This window comes from Psittacula echo (assembly GCF_963264785.1).
Source record: "Psittacula echo genome assembly, chromosome: 7".
Lineage (NCBI taxonomy): Eukaryota > Metazoa > Chordata > Aves > Psittaciformes > Psittacidae > Psittacula > Psittacula echo.
This window is the reverse complement of record NC_137740.1, coordinates 11,436,091-11,454,205: the sequence shown is the minus strand read 5'-3', so window position 1 is coordinate 11,454,205 and position 18,115 is coordinate 11,436,091. Positions and strand designations below refer to the sequence as shown.

General features: G+C 52.5%; 1 protein-coding gene across 1 annotated transcript in view; it reads right to left on the bottom strand.

Annotated features, from left to right (window-relative positions):
* The window catches only part of ZSWIM5 (zinc finger SWIM-type containing 5), a gene marked incomplete at its 5' end in the record, with an annotated part of 99,335 nt that overhangs the window by 13,258 nt on the left and 67,962 nt on the right, over positions 1-18,115 (bottom strand). The window contains 4 exons of the mRNA XM_080622352.1: positions 806-985; positions 6,593-6,743; positions 7,414-7,562; positions 16,171-16,527. Coding sequence (XP_080478478.1) covers positions 806-985; positions 6,593-6,743; positions 7,414-7,562; positions 16,171-16,527 — 837 coding nt within the window. The remainder of the gene's footprint in view (positions 1-805; positions 986-6,592; positions 6,744-7,413; positions 7,563-16,170; positions 16,528-18,115) is intronic.

Sequence of the window (18,115 nt, the reverse complement as noted above, 5' to 3'; positions counted from 1 at the left end):
GCGCACAGGGAGGCACACAGGCACATGCGGTCCTGGCTGTGGCTGGGGTGGGTTGGCAGGATGGCCACTCTCCTGAACCGCTGCTGTGGGGCTAATCCCACCCAGGAGAGTGAAGTTTCCTTCACGGCATGGCTGCCATCCTCTCCTCTTCCCACTTTCCCCACACATAACACACCAGAGTAATTCCAGCACAGCACGTGGAGGTACAGTGAGAGCAGTAATTTTCAATTAATTTCCCTCTTCCTGTTGCAGGAAGTGGACAAGTGGTTAAATTTAAAGGGATCAAATGCTTTGTCAGGGGTTGAGGAAATACTTTGGCACAAAGGAACAACCCCATAACTACATTGCTCCGTTTGAGCTCTGCACATGAACTGCATTTAACATTCCTGGCTAACAGCTTATCTACCACCTGAATCACAGCCCATAAGCAAGGCTCAAGGGCTGAGAAAGGGGCTGTGCATCATCTCCAACTCTTCACTCCCACATTACAGCCAGGGCTTCCAAGCTCAGCTCCCCTCCAACTCGAGCAGCGCCGGTTTTCTGTAGAACTGCATACCCAAACCAGACCATAGGGGTCTAAACTCCCCCAAAGTCAAATTGCTTTAAAATGGCCTCTGATTTGATGCTCAAAATAGAGGCAACTTCACCAAGATGCAGCAAGGACCTAAACATTTCCAATAAATGTTTTGTATTCCCATGCGTCCTGGATACATCACCACAGGTGAACTGAGGTCTCTTGACTTCGGGGTGAGTTGTGACCCAGACCCAACCCCTGCCTGCACTTCCACTCCCTGCCTGGACTCACCTTGGCTGTGACCAGAGCTCTGTGTGAGCGCGTTGGTGATGTTGGGAAGCTCGTTACCGTAATTGCCATCTTCCAGGGGACACACATCCATCTCGCCCCACTTGCGCAGCTGCCGGAGCCAGCAGGACTTCTCTTCCAGCTTGCAGTGCGGGTTTAACACCACGCACACCCACAGCGCCCCTAAACAAAGCCAAGGAATCAAGGAGGTGCCACCACCGAACCCACGAGGCAAAGCTCTTCTGCTGCCACGACAGCCTGCAAGGTTTCGTCAGTGTTCGTAAACTCATTTCAGCATAATGCCCAGACCCAGGAGGGGGATTTACATAGCTCTTAAATACAGTAAAACTCCTCCGTAATGAAGCTAAATTATAATCTCCTGAGATGGGGGACAGTGGGGAGGAGGGAAGGAGAGAGTGGCTGTGTATGAATTTGTGAGTGCTTCTGTCTGCCAGGACAAATCTAGTGTTTGAACTACACATCAAAGCATGCTTAAAAACACTCTGGCAAGCTGCAGAGTCTCTATCTCCAAAGACTAACCTGATTTTGATCCTACCCACGTTCCAAGTGCTTTAAAGCCCACTCCGAATGCTATTTCATCTGCCATTGTTCTTCAGGCCATTTGCATTCAACTATTTAAAAAGGAGATTTGGTGTATTTTCTTCCTTTTTTTTTTTTCCTTCCCTTTTTCTTTTTTTAATCCCAAATAACCCCCAGAGCCTGCAGAGGAACCTGGAACTTGGCTTGATGTCATGCAGGCAAGAGCCCTCCAAGGCGTGAGCCCTCCAATCTCACAAGCAGAGGTGCCCATCAGCAGGACACCCATGCTGACACCCCTGTCATGAGACCTCACAGCCCTGATGATGCTGTCTGCTGCGTGACAGGCAAACCCAGGCCCAAGGTCATCTGTCGTCATCAAGATCCAACTCATCCTCTCACAAGACAGTGCTGACGCTGGTGCTGCCAACTGAGCCTTTCTGACTCTCCCGGGTCACCCACTGCTCTGAAAAGGGCTGCGACAACCTAAATAAGTACAGAATTGGGAACTGCCCTTTAGCTAATAGCATTTCTGCCCAAACCTCCCTGCAAGGCTGCCAGCATACAGCATGTCCCCTCCCTTGTGCCTGCCCTGTGGGGAGGGATAGATGCACAATGTCCCCAGGAACCCCCCTGGGCTGAGCAGCCTGTGCTGCTCCCCTCTCTGCCCACACTGGATCCTGCCACACACACAGGGCAGCCTAGCCTGATGCAGAAACACCCTCTCCTGCTTCTCCTCCATAGGCCCAGCAGAGACCTGGAGCATCTTCCTCCTCCCCACCCAGCCAGCTGCTCTCCCCCACCTCTCCATCACTCCCAGAGCCAATGTTCCCATCCCAAAATGACAGCCAGCAGCAGGACAACATGACCCGATACGGCTCTGCTGCTGGCGATGGGATTCCTCCACGTGCCCAAACCACCTCCCTCGCTCACTGTTTTGTGAGGCAGCTCCCAGCTGCACAGCCATGAGTCAAGCCAAACAGCTCCGAGCGAGGGTGCAGCTCCGACACAGGCAGACGTTGAGGCAGAGCCAGGCTGAGCAGTGATGTCCTCATCCAGCTTCACTCCCTGCTCCTTTGGGTTACAGCTGAGCTTTGGCGGTGCTTTTGGGGTGCATCTCCTGGGTCCTCTGATGGTTGCGACTTGTGGACATCTTTGGTTCAAATCATTCATAAGGCTTAGAGGCTGTGCTCCAGCTCCTTGGAATGGCTTGGCTTGGCAGAAGAGACATCACGGTGTCACAACACAGATGGTGGCAGCAGCATTGCACCCAGGAACGGGAAAAGCAACCATAGGTACTAAAGATCAGCAAATACACAAAGCAGCCCTTACATGGTCCAGCTCCATCCATATCTCAGCTCTGCTGCTTCCAGGAATCCCCACTGAAACCCCACTCCTTTCTGACGAACAAGGAGGAATGAGACTTCTGAGCTGCAGTATCAGTGATTAATCACGCACAAGAGAAGGCCTATCTCTTTAGGGGCTTTCAGGGCCCATTCTTCCCAGTGCAGGTCTATGTCACACTCCAGGCTCCTGCAGGCTCCATACAGGCTTGCATGGACACAGCATCTTTGACAAAATTGGGTCGTAGCACCAGAAAATGAAGTCTTCTTTAAGGCTGTGGATACCGTCCCTCAGCTGAGCAGTGGGCGCCTGCTCACTGCCACCCTGAGGGCATAAAACTGCCACCCGCAGGAATCGGATGCGCCCGCTGGATTGTTGGCTCCCACAGCTCGGCTAAGGTATGATCCTCGGAAGCCTCATGACTTTGCAGCCTATTTTTGGGAGCCCTCTGAGGCATCCCTTGCCTGTCAAAATGCTGTGCCCCTGCGGAAGCTGTGGCGGAGAGGTGGGAACGAGGGGCAGGAGAGATTCGCATCTGTCTCGGCCACTGTTGTTATCTGAGAGATGGAAAAGAGGGGTTTTCTGAGCCCTATGGTCAAGTGACATCAGCTGACAGCACAAGTGACTCCTGTCCTGAGCCAGAACGCCAGGCTGGGTCAGGCTGTGTCTGTTCACATGGTGCAGAAACCTTCATCTGAACTTTCCGATGGCAGGAGGTTAAGCACGGAACAAAGCGGCAGATCACGATTAAGCTAAGCCTCTAAACAAAAATGCTTTTTGATGACGGGGCTGGGTGCAGGGACAAGGCGGGGGGGGGCAGGTCGGAGCCTTCCCAGCACAGCAGTCCCGGCTGCCAGCCCCGGAAAGGCCATGCGCTCCCGATCCCGCACCCGAGTTTCCAAACCATCAAAGAAACTCTCCTGTTTCCCACAGGGTCGCTCCCCGGCTTAATCTGCTGAAATTCCCCACTGTAAACAAGTGGCCGAGATAAATAAACCCGTCTGCGGGCAGATTAAGGTCAGGCTGCACTTCAGCTGGTTTTTCGTCTATTTTCTGTAATTAGGCTTTAATCATAAGTACTAATGCGCCAGGGCAAATGCTCCCACGCCGCAGAGCTCTCCATCCAGCAGGCCTTTCCTCTGGCTCCCCAGCAGACGGGGCAGTAGATGCTCAGTTGGCAGCACAAGCACAAGCAAACGATGCCATTTTTATTGATTTAATTCCTTTTTTTTTTTTCTCCCACCCTTTTTAAAACTCTGAAATCCTCCAAAATCCTTTACATTTTCCCCAGCATAAATCCACAATCTTCTTTAGGGCTGATCTTCCTCCAATCCCACACAAGTCTGTGATGCAGCCTTTGCTAAAATCAATGATTAATTATTAAACACGTGCCCAAAATCATTTCTGTGAGGCCCGTTTTTCTCTCCCACGTGGCAGGGGAACACGGGCTGTGCCGGGGCTTCCTGCAGCAGCTAGCAACAGGCCCTTAATCCCTCCCCCTTGGCAGCAGCAGCAACGCCAGGCAGCTTTGGCATCTGCAGCCCACAGGCAGTTGGACAACATGCCTTCACTGCCCCACGTGCCCCAGCTACTGTTACCCATCCAGTGATGGCCTGGGACATCTCTCTGCATTGCTAATGGCCACCACTGGTGCACATCCCAACTCACTGCAGGTCTGGTTCCTCTGTGCCTCCATCAAGTCAAGGGAGGTGATTCTGCCCCTCTGTTCTGACCTGGTGAGTCCCCACCTGGAGTACTACATCCAGCTCTGGAGTCCTCAGTACAGGAAAGACATGGAGCTGCTGGAGAGGGTCCAGAGGAGGCCATGAAAATGATCAGAGGAATGGAGCACCTCTCCTATGAGGAAAGGCTGGAAGAGTTGGGGTTGTTCAGCCTGGAGAAATGAAGACTCTGGGGAGAGCTTACTGCAGCCTTTCAGTACTTAATGGGGGCCTATAAGAAAGATGGGGAGAGACTTTTTAGCAGAGCCTGTTGCGATATGATGAGAGTGATGGTTTTAAACTAAAAGAGGAGATTCAGGCTGGACAAGGATGAATTCTTTACAATGAGGGTGGTAAAACACTGGCACCGGCTGCCCAGAGAGGTGGTGGATGCCCCATCCCTGGAGACATTCAAGGCCAGGCTGGATGTGGTTCTGAGCAACCTGATCTAGTTGAAGCTGTTCCTGCTCATTGCGGGGGGGGGGACTAGATGAGCTTTGAAGGTCCCTTCCAACCCAAACTATTCTATGATTCAGAGAGGTGCTTTGCACCTGCAGCAAATACTGCTCAAGGCTAAATCCAAAAGGCTTCTGTAAAATGGGGGGAATAATCCCTACTTTTGAGTCTAGTCCATGCACATCCTGCCCTGAAGCTGCTTCTTGGACTATCACAGTGTCCTCTGCAGGGGCTTCTCTTCAGCATGAAAATAACCAGACCCTCCTGCATGACTTTCCTGTGCCAGGCGAGCCGGTTGCTCTGACGTGCATTGGCTGGCACCATGCTTCACCTGCTGTCACACTGATCCAGCCTTGGTAGAGCCCTGACGTTCCTTGGCCACCTTGCCATCTGCTGACGGGGACGTGCTGTCACCTCCTCCCACTCTGTCAACCAAAACCGCTCACATCAACGTGGTCCTTGCATGGCTGAGACTGAAACCCAACCACTCCTGCCTCCTGTGTGCAGGGAGGGAGGGCTCTCGGCTTGGATGGTGGGTTTGAAACTTGACGAAATAATTTGGGTGAATGGTTTCCTGTGTCCAGGCCTGCCCTGACGCCCATCCATCCACGTTTCACCGATGTGTTTGCTTTCTTCTATGTGGAAAGTCTGGCTCGGTGGATTTGGCCATGCCTTCAGGATTCTCGCATATCCAAATGTCTAGCTGCAGCATCCCAAAATCCTGGAAATATCTTCTTGGCAAGCAAGCACAGATGAGCTCTCCAGAGCTGGTATGGTTATTTCCATCCAGAGAACTTCACACAGAAGCAAGACATCGAACCCCTGCCCGGCCCTTGTCTGCATTGTTTGGCCAGACTCTCCAGTCTCACAGCTATGTCTGCCTTCATTGGGCACTTGGTAGGAGGATCTGAGATCCCAGCTGCAGTTTCAGCTGCTCAAGACCCTGGACCACCTTCATACTTCTTCCAGCTCTACAACATCCCTTTGGTCCCAACCCATGAGCCCTTGTCTTTACGCAGCACCTCTTACCAGCAGGCAGCACAGAAGCTCAAATTCACTATGGCACAAGTCATAGCCATAACAAGATGTGTTAGCCCAAGTTAGCAGAACTGCTGGGTTAACTCCACCACACAACCAGCCTCCCTGGGCCTACGTCATCTGAATGTTTCATTCTAATGGTATTACAGTGTCAGCCAGCTGAGCCGGTGTCTAAGGTGCTTAGCTAGAACTACCCAGAACTGCATTTCCCCTCAAGCCAGGCCCTGTGCTGGCCATCCTAGCCCCTTACCCTGGAAACGTGCACCAGCGCAGGCAGAAATCTGTTAGACTGGATGAGACTTGAGAACCTGCCTTTCCTCCTCCAGGAATAGCACTTCCATGTCCAGGCTACATCCAGCCTTTGGAGCTCACCAGCTCCTGCGTCCTCCCTTGCCAAGGCTTCAGGGTAGCACCCCAAACATCAGGCTGCTGCAAGTATGGGACCAGCCATGTTTTACACATGGATGATGATCCTTGACCCCTTTGCAGGAGAGGGGCTGGTTTAAGGTCTTGAACTGTGTAGTTTGAGCCTGATCCAGCTGTCCCACAAGTATTTCCCCAGCAGGGGATAGAGTAAGCTCCTGCCATCTCTCAGGGCCTCCCAAAAAGAGCCTCAAGGCCTCTGGGATGATGTCTGCCGGCCCAGCAGCCCAGGTAACCCTGCTGCTGCTCTCTGCAGCGTGGTGACCCTTACCCAGCTCATCCCAGAGCTGCCGGCACTTCTCCGTTATGCCTGTTCCCTGCTGCCTCCAGAGGGAGAGCCGAGGATCAGCCATGAACTGTTCCGTTATCAACGTCAGCATCCTGGCCCCGTTGGAGTCCCTCATGCGCAGCATCTCCCGGACCTGGAAAGGACAGAGTGAAGGTCTTTTGTGAGACAAACCATGATCCCTCAGAGGTGTTTAAGACATCATCACCTGACTGGCAACCCACGGCTCCCTCAGAATGGGGGTCCAGACTGTCAATATATACATATATGTATAATCATAGAATCACAGAATGGTTTGGGTTGGAAAGGACCTTAAGATCATCCAGTTCCAAGTATAGTCATATATTAAAATACTCATGCAATGGCTGTGACGTGGCTGGTTGGAATTCAGCTGTGTAGCAGCCACAGCGTAGGCTGTGACGAGGACCAAGCAATCAAGAAAATGAAAACAAGGCCCTTCTGCAAACAAAGGGAAGAGCCAGCAGGCTGGTGCCACCTCTGCGTGGTCTCGGTTTGCTCTGCAGGGTTGGCCTTCCCTCCATCATACTGATGGGGAAAAGCCCTTCCTCGCACAGGGATCACGGCAAGCCCATGGCGAGGGAGGAAAGGACCTGCCAGGAGAGCGGGTGAGACAACCCAGGCCTGACCCAGAGCCTGGATTACAACCGCCTGCTCCGTGACCAGGCAAGAAGGCACTGGAGCAGAGATTCCCAGCTGTGATGGGCACCCTGCCAGGGCAGCCGGCAAGCTGTGAGCTACGTGACACAAAAAGCGGAGAGGGGAGAGGGCAGCGGGCTCCTCCTCACCTTGGCAAACATGGAGTTGAGCTGCTTCCCCGAGCCGTAGTACCCTCCCTGAGATAGGAACAGCTTCACCTGCTCTCGGACTTGCTCCTCGTCCAAGTGCCAGCAGTTCTCGTCATCAATGCTGGCCCCAGCAGTGGGGTCGGGAGCACCTGGGGGCATGGGGAGGGAGGAGAAAAGAGACAAATGTGTTTAGAGCAGCAGTCCCACCAGCAAGAAGTGGACCTACCTCTATTATATATGGACCCACCTCTATTTTATCAGCTGAGGTGTGGGAAAACCAACCAGGTTCCCAGGCAGTGAGCCCCAGCTGGCAGCATCATGCTCTCCTTCCACAGCTCAGCCATCAGGAAGGATCCTGACTGCAGGGTTAATGCCAGCCCTTCTCCCTCTGCACCCCACGTGAAGTGAGGCTGAGCTAGCGCAGGCCAAAGCCCCAGGGGTGCAGGCAATGCAGCTGCAGTGCCCAGAGTGCTTCCTGACTCCAGGGATTGCCCAGGGTTCATCTCCTCCTGCTTCACATCACTGGTTTGTTTAAGCATCAGTAAAGCTCCAATTCCTGCAAGCCCTTCCCCACATTAGGAACAAGCTAACAAAGGCACCACTGCACTGGGGCTCCAGAGCTCTGGGTTAAACACCTTGTCCTGCCCCTCATTTGCTTCAGAACAGGGGACACATCCCTGTGCATCAGTGTACCTGTCTGGGAGAGACTCTCTGCTGGAAAGAGCAAAGGATCAATAATCCTTCAAAGAGCAAACTGTAACCAGAGCAGGGCCTTTGGCAGACACACACTTGTGTTCAGAGCCTGCATTTCATCTTCCAGAGAACAAAAAAACCAGCAGAGGAAACCCCACAAGTGCTTTAAACAACAGCTTGAATCCACCTCCCCTCGCCTTGCCCCTTTCAATTCCCATTTCCCCTCCCGAGCTCTGCCCTACTTCCCAGCATTGCCCCAGCTTCTCAGGCTCACGGGGCAGGCAGCAGCACAGATCCAGCGAGCAGTCAGGAGTGCAAAAGGGAACAGAAGCTCAGCTTTTTGGCTCCCTGCTTTTGAGTCCTGCTCTGCAGAAACTCCTCAGGGAAAACCAGTGCCAAGGAGGGACTGATACGGCTGGAGGATGCTCCGCTCCACTTTGGTTTGCTTCTCTCATCTCCTTCTCGAGAGAGGAAGGGGGTCAGCACAGCAAAAGCAAGGTGCTGCACAGACAGCCAAGGGATGCTGTAGCTGACACATTCCCAATTAAATCTTAATGATGTCTTCCCCATTCAACCGGGATCTGGTTTGGGAGCAGACATTGCTTTCATCTGGAGAAAGCTCTGGATGCTGCGCACACCCCAGCTCCCTGCAACTAGGAGCTCAAACAATTCATGGAAATCAAGCTCCAGGATGCCTGCTCAGCAGGGCAACTGTCTCTTCTCAGCTTGTAAGTGAGAGGACATCAACCTGAGGGGTTTTGCTCCTCTGGCAAAGGCTGAGAATGCTCCTGACCCGCTAAGATACAGCAATTTGTACGTAATGTCCTTTACAAAACTCCTCTAATTTCTGCTAACAGTCACTGCCCAAGAGCGGTTCCAGCAAGCTCCAGGCGCAGCCTGCACCGTGCTGAAGGGACAGGATGCTGCTCCTCCCTCTGCAGAATAATTTATAGGCAACACAACCACATAATTGGGACGGGAGCTGAGGCAGCAGAAAGGAAATCACAGCCCCTGGATGAGCATAAGGGCTTTCACCTTACAGCCCCACATGTGCCCTGATCCTGCTCCCCTGGCGCTGGTGGCCAAGCCCTTCCATAAGACACGAGGGAGCACAACGTCAGGGACAGCCCATCCTGGTCATCTCAGCTTTTCTGTGCCTTTTCCTTCCCTCCTCCAATCCCATCCTTATCTCACAGATAAAGAGCAGACAAGCCAGTGATTATCCCCTATCAGGAACCAATGAGTAATCTGTCTACCACTGACTGCTTATCCGGCCACATCGCTGAGGTATCCCAGACGATCACACCCTTAATATCCTCCTCTCCACCATCCTGCCCACCATTCCCAGCTGCAGCTATCCAGATCAGCCAAACCACCTTTGCTGCCTCTATAGGGTCACCTGCCTGCATGTATAAGGACCAGGAGGCTGTGGATGCCTGGGGTGACACATCCCACTGAAGCTCGGCTCACCCTTGGTCCCTCGTGGAGGCCGATGTGACACATAAAGGTGTCGGAGTTAGCAGGATGCAAAATGTGGCTGCGCTTCTCTGGGGTTCCCAGGGCTACCCTCAGCGCTCGCCGCTCACACATAGCGTGAGTGATGGAAAGCCCAAGCAGCTAGGAAAGAAGTGTGCAGCTAAATAAAACCTCCTCATCCCACGCAACACATTGAGCACTTCGCACGTTGGGGTTCGGGCCGCAGCCAAATTAGCAACACGCCTCCAAATAAAACCTAAATTTGCTTGTAAATGCATTCTGCTCTCCTATAAAAGATTCAGGGAGAGGGTTGTAATAGCAGATTCCCACATGTGCAACGCAACCCAGCAGATAACGGGCTGCCCAATTACGCCGGGGAGCTGGATAAACATTTAAGAGCAAACAACGGGATTTGTGCTGGGTTTAAATATTAATGGCAGGATTTGTCCACTTCCCCTTGCCAATGTTCACACCGTGGGGGCTTCGGCAGCAGCATGCTGTGACGCAGCCGATGAGTGATTCCATGTCTCGGCTCCAAAGGAGCAGGGAACGGCATGTAAAACAGCCCAGTGCCTGCGTAACACATTTCTCATACAGCAGCATTCCTGCTCCAGAGAGCCCTGTTTCAGATGTGTTGGATCTTGGTCCTGCCGGATTCAGATTTAAGGAAACACCATTGCACATCTTGACTGGAAAGAGTGTTTCACCAGCCCGTTTACATTGGCTGTAGAAACAGAGATAAAAATGCAATCCATCACACTCCAAGCAGGCCTCCCCCTCACTGTGGGCTTGGGATTTAACTGTTTGACAGCCAAGCCAGGCTTATCCAGGCGGATACAAAGGCTGAGAAATAAGGACTGGAAAAATCTACAAATTAGAAAGCAGAATGAAGCCAGGCATGGAAAATTCAATGCTTTGCTTAGAAATTAGCTGCCCACCATGAAGGAAGCAAAATGTGCTCCTGGACTGGAAAGCAGCAGGTTTCCAGGGCTGAGAAGGTGGTGGGACCTCATGGGTCATGCCAAAGCATTGGCGCATCCTGAACGCAAGATCCTAAAACCAAGAAGGGGGAGATACATCAGGCAGGCAGCACGGGAAGCACTCCCAGAGCATCTCACCTGGAGCAGGAATGGTGACACAAAGGAATAAGGTAATTATCTAGTGCCTGGAGCTGATGGTAAAAGCAATCCAGAGATGCAGGTGGCCACCTCAGTATCTCCCTCACAGTCATCCCAGCTGACTGTGCCCAGTGCACACTGGTTGCTCAGCATCGGGCCATGCTGGTCCTAGGGTTGCTGGTGTCGGGGAGGGCTCTGCCAGCTGGTTGAGCCACAGAGCCCGGAGCAGGGCTGGCCATCGTGGTAGCAGTTCACAAGCAGTTCTCATGACTGCACGTGGTGGTGTTGCTGAATGCCTCCCGGCTGCCTCTCTGGCGTCCAGAGAGAAAACAGACATGAAGGAACAGCTCCGGGCAGGGGGTGGGAAGGACATGAGCAAATAAACAAACAGCAGAAAACCTCAGAGAGAAAATAACCAGGCACCAGAAAGGAAATGAACTCTAACAACAAGGGCTTAAAAATAGCAGCGAAGCCAGGAGTCAAGCTCCGCCAAGGCTCCTGGTTCGTTTTCAAGGGGAGGCAGGTTGGATGGAGCCTCCAGGGCGGCCTGAAGATTCACACCCATCTCACAGCCATGGGGCGAATGAAGCCAGACCAGCTCCCACAGCATGATGGTCAGGAGTTCTCTGGTCCAGCTGATACCAGTGTTGGGTCCAGCTTGTCAAGCTATAAGCCAACTTGTCAAGCATCACACATATGGTCTGGGGTAATTCAGTAACCCCAGTAGCTCTGCAAGACAAGGGGAAGAGCTGCCAACTGAGACTTTTATTTCCAGCACTCAGGTGCGTTATTTTCCCTTACATTCACATCAGCTCAGCAACCAGGAACAAGAATCCCCTGGAGACCTGACCTTCTCCTCATCCCCAGTGGGCAGGCAGAACTTCAAATAGATTTACTGGTGCTGTTGTGGGATGATCTCAAAGTTAAAGAGTGCCTGAGGACTCCTCAAACATCAGCCCTGGCACAGTGTGACAGGATAAGCAGGCAGGGACTTTCCACACAGCCAACTTGCTGTGCGTAAGAGCAAGATGGACCGACAAGTGAAGGACAGTATTAGTCCAGGACCTGAAAGAAGGGCTTAAGGTGGTCAAGAATACATCTGGGATAAAAGTGAGAAGAGGAAGCAGAGGGTTCCTTAAGGCTTTTGCATAAGCAGATCTGGTTTTCCCATAACAAATCCTGAGCAGCCGTTCCCACCAGGAGTCCTCTCCTCCAAGGAAGCTCTGAGGAAGGTCCTGCAGGACCACAGAGGCCCCTTGGTGATTCACACTGACTCTCCACTGGCTTGTCCTCTGAGGGAGCTGTTCTTGCACTGCAAAACAGCAGAGGTTTTGTGGCTCTTCTCACTTCTGGCTGAGAAGAGTATCCCAAGCCTTTTGATAGCATCAGCTGAGTGTCACAGACACTGTGTGACCCACTGGCATTTCCGTGGGGCAGGCAGACTGCCCCGACCACACCTCCTGGGCTGAGGGCAGCAGCTCTCCCTGCCATGCTGCTCAAGCAGGGCGAGTTACCAAGCTGCAAACACCAGGGCTGCCAAATCCTCCTGTTCCTTACCCATGGAAGGAAGGGACAGACTTCACTGAGGATACACAATTGATACCTCTAAGCCCCAAATCTTCTGGGCCCACAGTCATCAGAGCAGCGGCTCCTGTCTTTAAGCTTCTAATTAAAGATTTTAATGATCACTGTCTGTGGCCCTGCAGTGGTTTCCATCAGCCTCCTCTCCTTCCTTGGCCACAGACTGCTCCTCAGGAATAATCTGACATTTGCCTACAAAGTCCCAACACATCCCCATCACAGGCTCAAAGGATGTTTCTCAGAGCAGCTTTCTTCTGCACGCCCCACACTGATCCTGTCTTTCTCTTAAAATAAACTCAAATCATTCCCTACAAGCTGTGCCACAACACAAAAGGAGATGAATGCAACTCCCCAAGTCTGCTGGATGGCTTGGACCCTGAGCACACATGGGTGTTGGATACACGCAGTCAGAGCAGCAAACCCAGCGTTGCTATCAGGACTCATTGGTGCTTCTAAGCTCCCCCTCCTCCACACTGCTTGCTTTTGGCCCCCGAAGTCCCCTCTCCGCCTACAATTCCCATTCCAGCTCTTTTTCACAGCCTTGCCTTCTCCAGGACATCCTGGCCCTCTCTGCAATACTTCACTGCACAGAAGCAACCACTCTCTGCTCCTTGTCTGCACCTCAGACAGAGACACTCTTCCCATGTTTCATGGCAGCAGAGCATGGAACCCCCCCCGGTGGCAAAGCTGCACTTACGCCCAGCACATCCCACCATGGCGGGTGGCCCAAGCCACTTTCTCAGCTTGCATTTCCCCAGGGTCAGGTTGTCCCAAGGGCGAACCAATGGGAAGCCCGAGCTGATGCTCTCGGAAGAGTGGAGGGAGCAGGGTACCACAGTGGCTACCAAGGGATGCTCCTCACTCCATTGGAGGCCTGGCAGTTGGATCCAAGCTCTCTAGCTGTAGGACCCCAGCACGAAAGGCCAAGCAGCTGCGAGTCACATTCAGTGGTGCAATGACAGCCTTGCTCCGTGCCACACAGTCATGCCACTGGCTTTGTCTCCAAGCAGGGACACACTTGGGGAGGGGACGCAGCAGCACTGAAACCCACCCTGGTGTCCTTACTCCAGCTGCCACTTCAGACACAGAGGTGTCAGACACGTGAGATGCTCTCGCTGTGCGCACGCTGCCCTTTGCAGCTGGCTATGAGAGCAGAAATGTGACCCACTTAAGCAGGCAGAGGTCAAGTGGGGAGCAGAGCGGCAGGCACACCTAGAGCGCTGCGCTCGGATTCAATCCTTCGAGAACACGCGAGCGCCTTGGCTGCGCTCCAGGGCTCCATCATTACTGGATAGTTTGCATTTCCTTCTAGGAAGGCAGCCGGGAAGATCGGCATGCGGCGCACAGCCCGCGGCTACAGACTCCTGCAAGGAACAAAGCTCTGACGCCCTGAGACGAGCGTGCCAGACAATGGCCTGTGATTTTCTTTGCCGTTCAGGCTCTGCAGGGGGAGAAGGAGCAGCCCTGAAAAGCCTTATTTTACACAACCAGACAATCTCTTTGCACAAGGGGCATTCCCCAGCCAGCCTGGAGCACTCCCGAGGTGCAGAATCAGCTCCTTTGTCACACATGCTCACCATCGATGTGGAAGGAGCAGCTCTTTGGGTGACAAAAGACAGGTGGGGAAGACCCAATGCTGATCTGAAGCTCAATAGACCTCTCCTCGTAAGAAATGGGGGGGGAAATGAAAGGATTTCTAGAGAGGCTGTTCTTGCTCCAAGGGGTAATAACCTCAGGTGTCCAATGCACACCCTGGGTCACTGTTCGGGCTGCAGAGGTTGGCCAGCCAAAATCCACTTTGACTTTAACCCCAAGGTGAACAAAGGTGTGACCCCAAGGGTCTGAACTAGACACAGACAAGAAATGCGCACATAAGTCCATAAAGCTCTACGCAAAGTGTACCTTGAAGAATTTCAAATCCCAGGATCAGCAATCCTGCATGAACCACAACTGGGAAGGGCAACATGGGGGAAAAATCTGGATCCCTTTCAGCAGGAACCCCAAAACTGCTCTCTTATATGCAGCCCCACACACTCGGGGCTTACTCCTCACCCTGAGATCACTGCTCAAGTAGCTCTGTGATGCAGTTGCACTGCAGCTGTGCTTCATCAGCAGGACAAGGAGGGCAAAGCTTAAACCACTGTTCAGGATTGAGAGCCAAAGTCCTGGACATCATCATTCTGAACCTGAATGTGAAGGATTCTTAATCCTTCCTTTTCACAGGGTACAACATCTATGATTCTTAGATGACCTTAAGATCATCTTAAGACCCTTTCATCATCCTAAGGCTGATCTGGATCCTCCCCTAGGATGGAGACGAGGCTGTTGTCCTGCTTGCACAGGCATTTACTCACTTGTGCCCCCAGCCAGGCAGCCACATGGATGTGGGATAGGTGCTACCTTCTGCTGGGTAAGTCAACAGTGTCTCTGTCGGTTCAAAATCACACGCTGGAGTGGGTGAATTTGCACGAGCGTGACGGGACAGAGAACTTTTGCTGAGTTTTTTAAAGCCACTTGTAAAAACAAGAGGCAGATATTGAACCGGAGCCAACATCTGTATCTTTGTAAGACTCAATCACCAGCCTTTTGCTGACTCCAGAGCAATAAATATTCAGAGCCTTAAAGGCTTTTCTTCAATCTGCTTAGGAGAAAGCAGCCTCAAACAATGGCCAAGAAGGGATCTTGCCCAACCTCAGCTTCAGTGGATCAGCTCAGGGAGGGAACAGACCTCACCAGATTCTCACAGTACCACAACTCCTCATTCTTTTTTAATGACAAAAAATGAGGAACCGCCCCCAAAAGCCAGTAATTTAGAGCACAACCACACACGCAGCAGATGTGGGCCAGCGGGGGAGACAAAAGCCTCTCACAAGGTAGGAGCAGGAATGACCAGATAGAGGGACGGGAAAATATCCAAGATCAGAGCTGCCATCACTCCTGTGGTGGAGGTGGACCCCTGGCCTCACCTCTATGTGTGGATTCAACCAGTTCAGACCCTATTTTAGGCTGCATATGGGACTTTTCATCTTCAGAGCACTTAGGAGGCATGTGTTAATCCTCACAACGCCCTGCCTTGGCAGATAAGTGTTTATTATCTCCGTTCCACAGCTGGTGGGACAGGCACAGTGGGGAGCGGCTCAATTGTTGCAGACCCAGGGCAACCTCAGCTCCTGGGCTCCTTGAAAGACACAGCCAGGGTGCTCGGTTTGAGCTGAGGAAGGGAGCCCCAGGGAGCCTGGGACACCTCCTGGGCCTCTGGGCAACTGAAGCAGGGCTGGGATGGGCACCATCCCCCAGCCAGTGCTTCCAAGGGAAGAAGTCTTTCAAACACAAAGCCCCAGCACACATCTCTACCACCTTTGTACAGTAGGTCAGGACAGTGGCACTCATTTATTATGGACAAATTAATGCCCATGGAGATTAAAGCTTTATCTACCACCAGCTCAGCCACATCTGACGTAGACACATGCAGGGCTGGGCTGACGTGTCCCTGCACACTAGAGGAGCCACATCCCCACTGCATCTCCAGCACAACGTCCTTCTGTGCTGGGGACTAAATGTGCTTCCTTCCTCCACCCTTGTCTTCTCCATCCTATTCTGAGCTGTCTTGTGCACCACCAGCCTGTCTGCTCTGCCTTTTCTTGCCTGTCGAGGCCAGCGTTTGACAGATAAACACAAGTAAGAACAGAGGGCAGAATGGAGATGCATGGCCAACACCAACGTGGTCACAGCACCCATACGTTAATATCAGTTTGACACTGCCACCTCTGTGCAGCAACAGACAAACATGGCAAAACAAAGGTCACCACTGTTAGTGTTAAACCATCACCCCAGCCCCAAACACGGAGCGAATCAGTGCCGAGTCACCCAAGGAGGAAGAAGGAATTACCATGCACTTGGTTGATCTCCGAGTTGGACGACAGGATCTCATCAGCCAATTTCTGGGCAGTGGGCAGCACCTCGGTGTGATGTGCCGTGATCAAATACTGAACAAACTTCTGGAGCTGGTCCCTGTTCATCTGGAAAAGGGTCTCTGAGATGGGAAGACGGAGTTTGACCTGGTCCGGCTTGCGGATCCTGTACAGTGAAAGCGCCACGACATGGGCACAGTAAAAAATGTCCTTGTTCCCGCAGCCGCATGTCACTGAGGTGATTTTGCAGCGGTCGAAGCTGATGGCCACCTTGTAGGTCACCTCTGGTTCTGTTGCAGTCGCTGGCTCCGTTACTGTCCCGCTGAGGTGGAAGCCTAGGGAGGGAAAGGAGAAGAGGGAAAGGCCACATTAGCTTCCCTCTGAGCACGACCACCCATGCAAACTCTGGAAGGAGATCAAGGCCAGCCAAGGCTGCTCATGCATCGCTATGTCAAGGAGCACACCACCCAACACATACACATGTAAGCCATTCGGGTGGCTTACACCCAGCAACACCCAGCCTGCGTATGAACACACTTCTGCACCAACACACAGATGCAGCCAGACTCCTCGGTGAGTTTATTTAACAGCCAAACCCCCAGGGGAAGAGCAAAGCTGCTCAGTTCCCATTTGTTTAAGAGTCTCTCAGACTGTTTCTCTCCTGGGATTCATCTTCATCCACGCCTCCCTCTCACTCAATTTGCAACTCACGTGAGTGAGGGCTGGCAGAAAAAGGCCAGGTTTTCTTTTCTTTGATGAGGCAGATAAAAACCCCCACAAATTAAATGCAACCCAACTCCAACTTCGGTCTCTCAACCAGGTAGAGCGCTCCAGGGCATGGCCACAGCTCTGAGCTCTTCTACGCAGCAGGAACGGGAGCGATGTGCAGCCCAAAATATGGGCTTGCGGGGGAAACTGTTTGTTCCTTGAGCTCCACAATATTTGCTGCTCCCATGGGAGCTTTTCCCAAAATACTGCTGCCAGGGAGCCGGCTGCTTGTTGGTGTGATCCATGCTTTGGGCTGCAGGGACAGCCCAAGTTGCTCACGCAAACGTATGGTGCTCCTGACAGCACTCACTGTGCCATGAGGGGGTGCAGCACTTTTGGGCACAAGCCACAAGAAGTCCCAACCCATCTCAAACATGGGTTAGAAGCATGAAACGGGCTTGTAAGGACCTCTGGATCCAAGGAAGGTGAATGCATCAAGTAAGCGAGGGATAAGGTCAATGAGAAAAGACTGGATGTCTATTACCCTCAATCTGAAAGCCTGGGGAGCCCTTCCCAGGAGCCAGCTGTGGAGAAGGTCCAACACCAACACTTTGCACTTGCCCAGCTACATGGAAAAGGGGCATTTTTGCTTCCCCCATGCATCCGTCTTGTTCCTCACAGGAAGACAAGGCTGCACCAGGAGGTTAATTAACACGGTCAAGGTCACCCTATGCCCCCATGGCAGAACCTGGCGCTGTACTCAGGCCCTGGCACTCCACTCTGCCCATCCCAGCCGTCCTCCCCGAAGAGGATGCTCACTTTTCCCTGCCACTGCAACCTTATTAAGCCCATGTTTACGCAGAAGTCCCTGCAGAGCCTGCCGTCCCCCGGAGATAGGCGTCAGACAGCTGAGAGCCCTACAATTAGTGAAAGAAAAGAAGGGGGGGTGGGTGTGAAGATTAAAATACATTAACTGCATCAAACCCTTGTGCGTTTGCCAGCTCTCACAAAGGCTTTCCGAGACAAATTTTACCAGAGGTTTTTAATAAATGGCATCAAACTCAGCTATTCACTGCCAGTCTCTTTAAAGCCACGCCAAAAACCACATTCAAATCTGATTAAGCATCAAGGAGGTCTGCTTTTACTTTAGTGCAGGGGAGGGGGAAAGCAGACCTGTCCTGCTGCCATCATCTGAAACCTACCCCATATGGATGA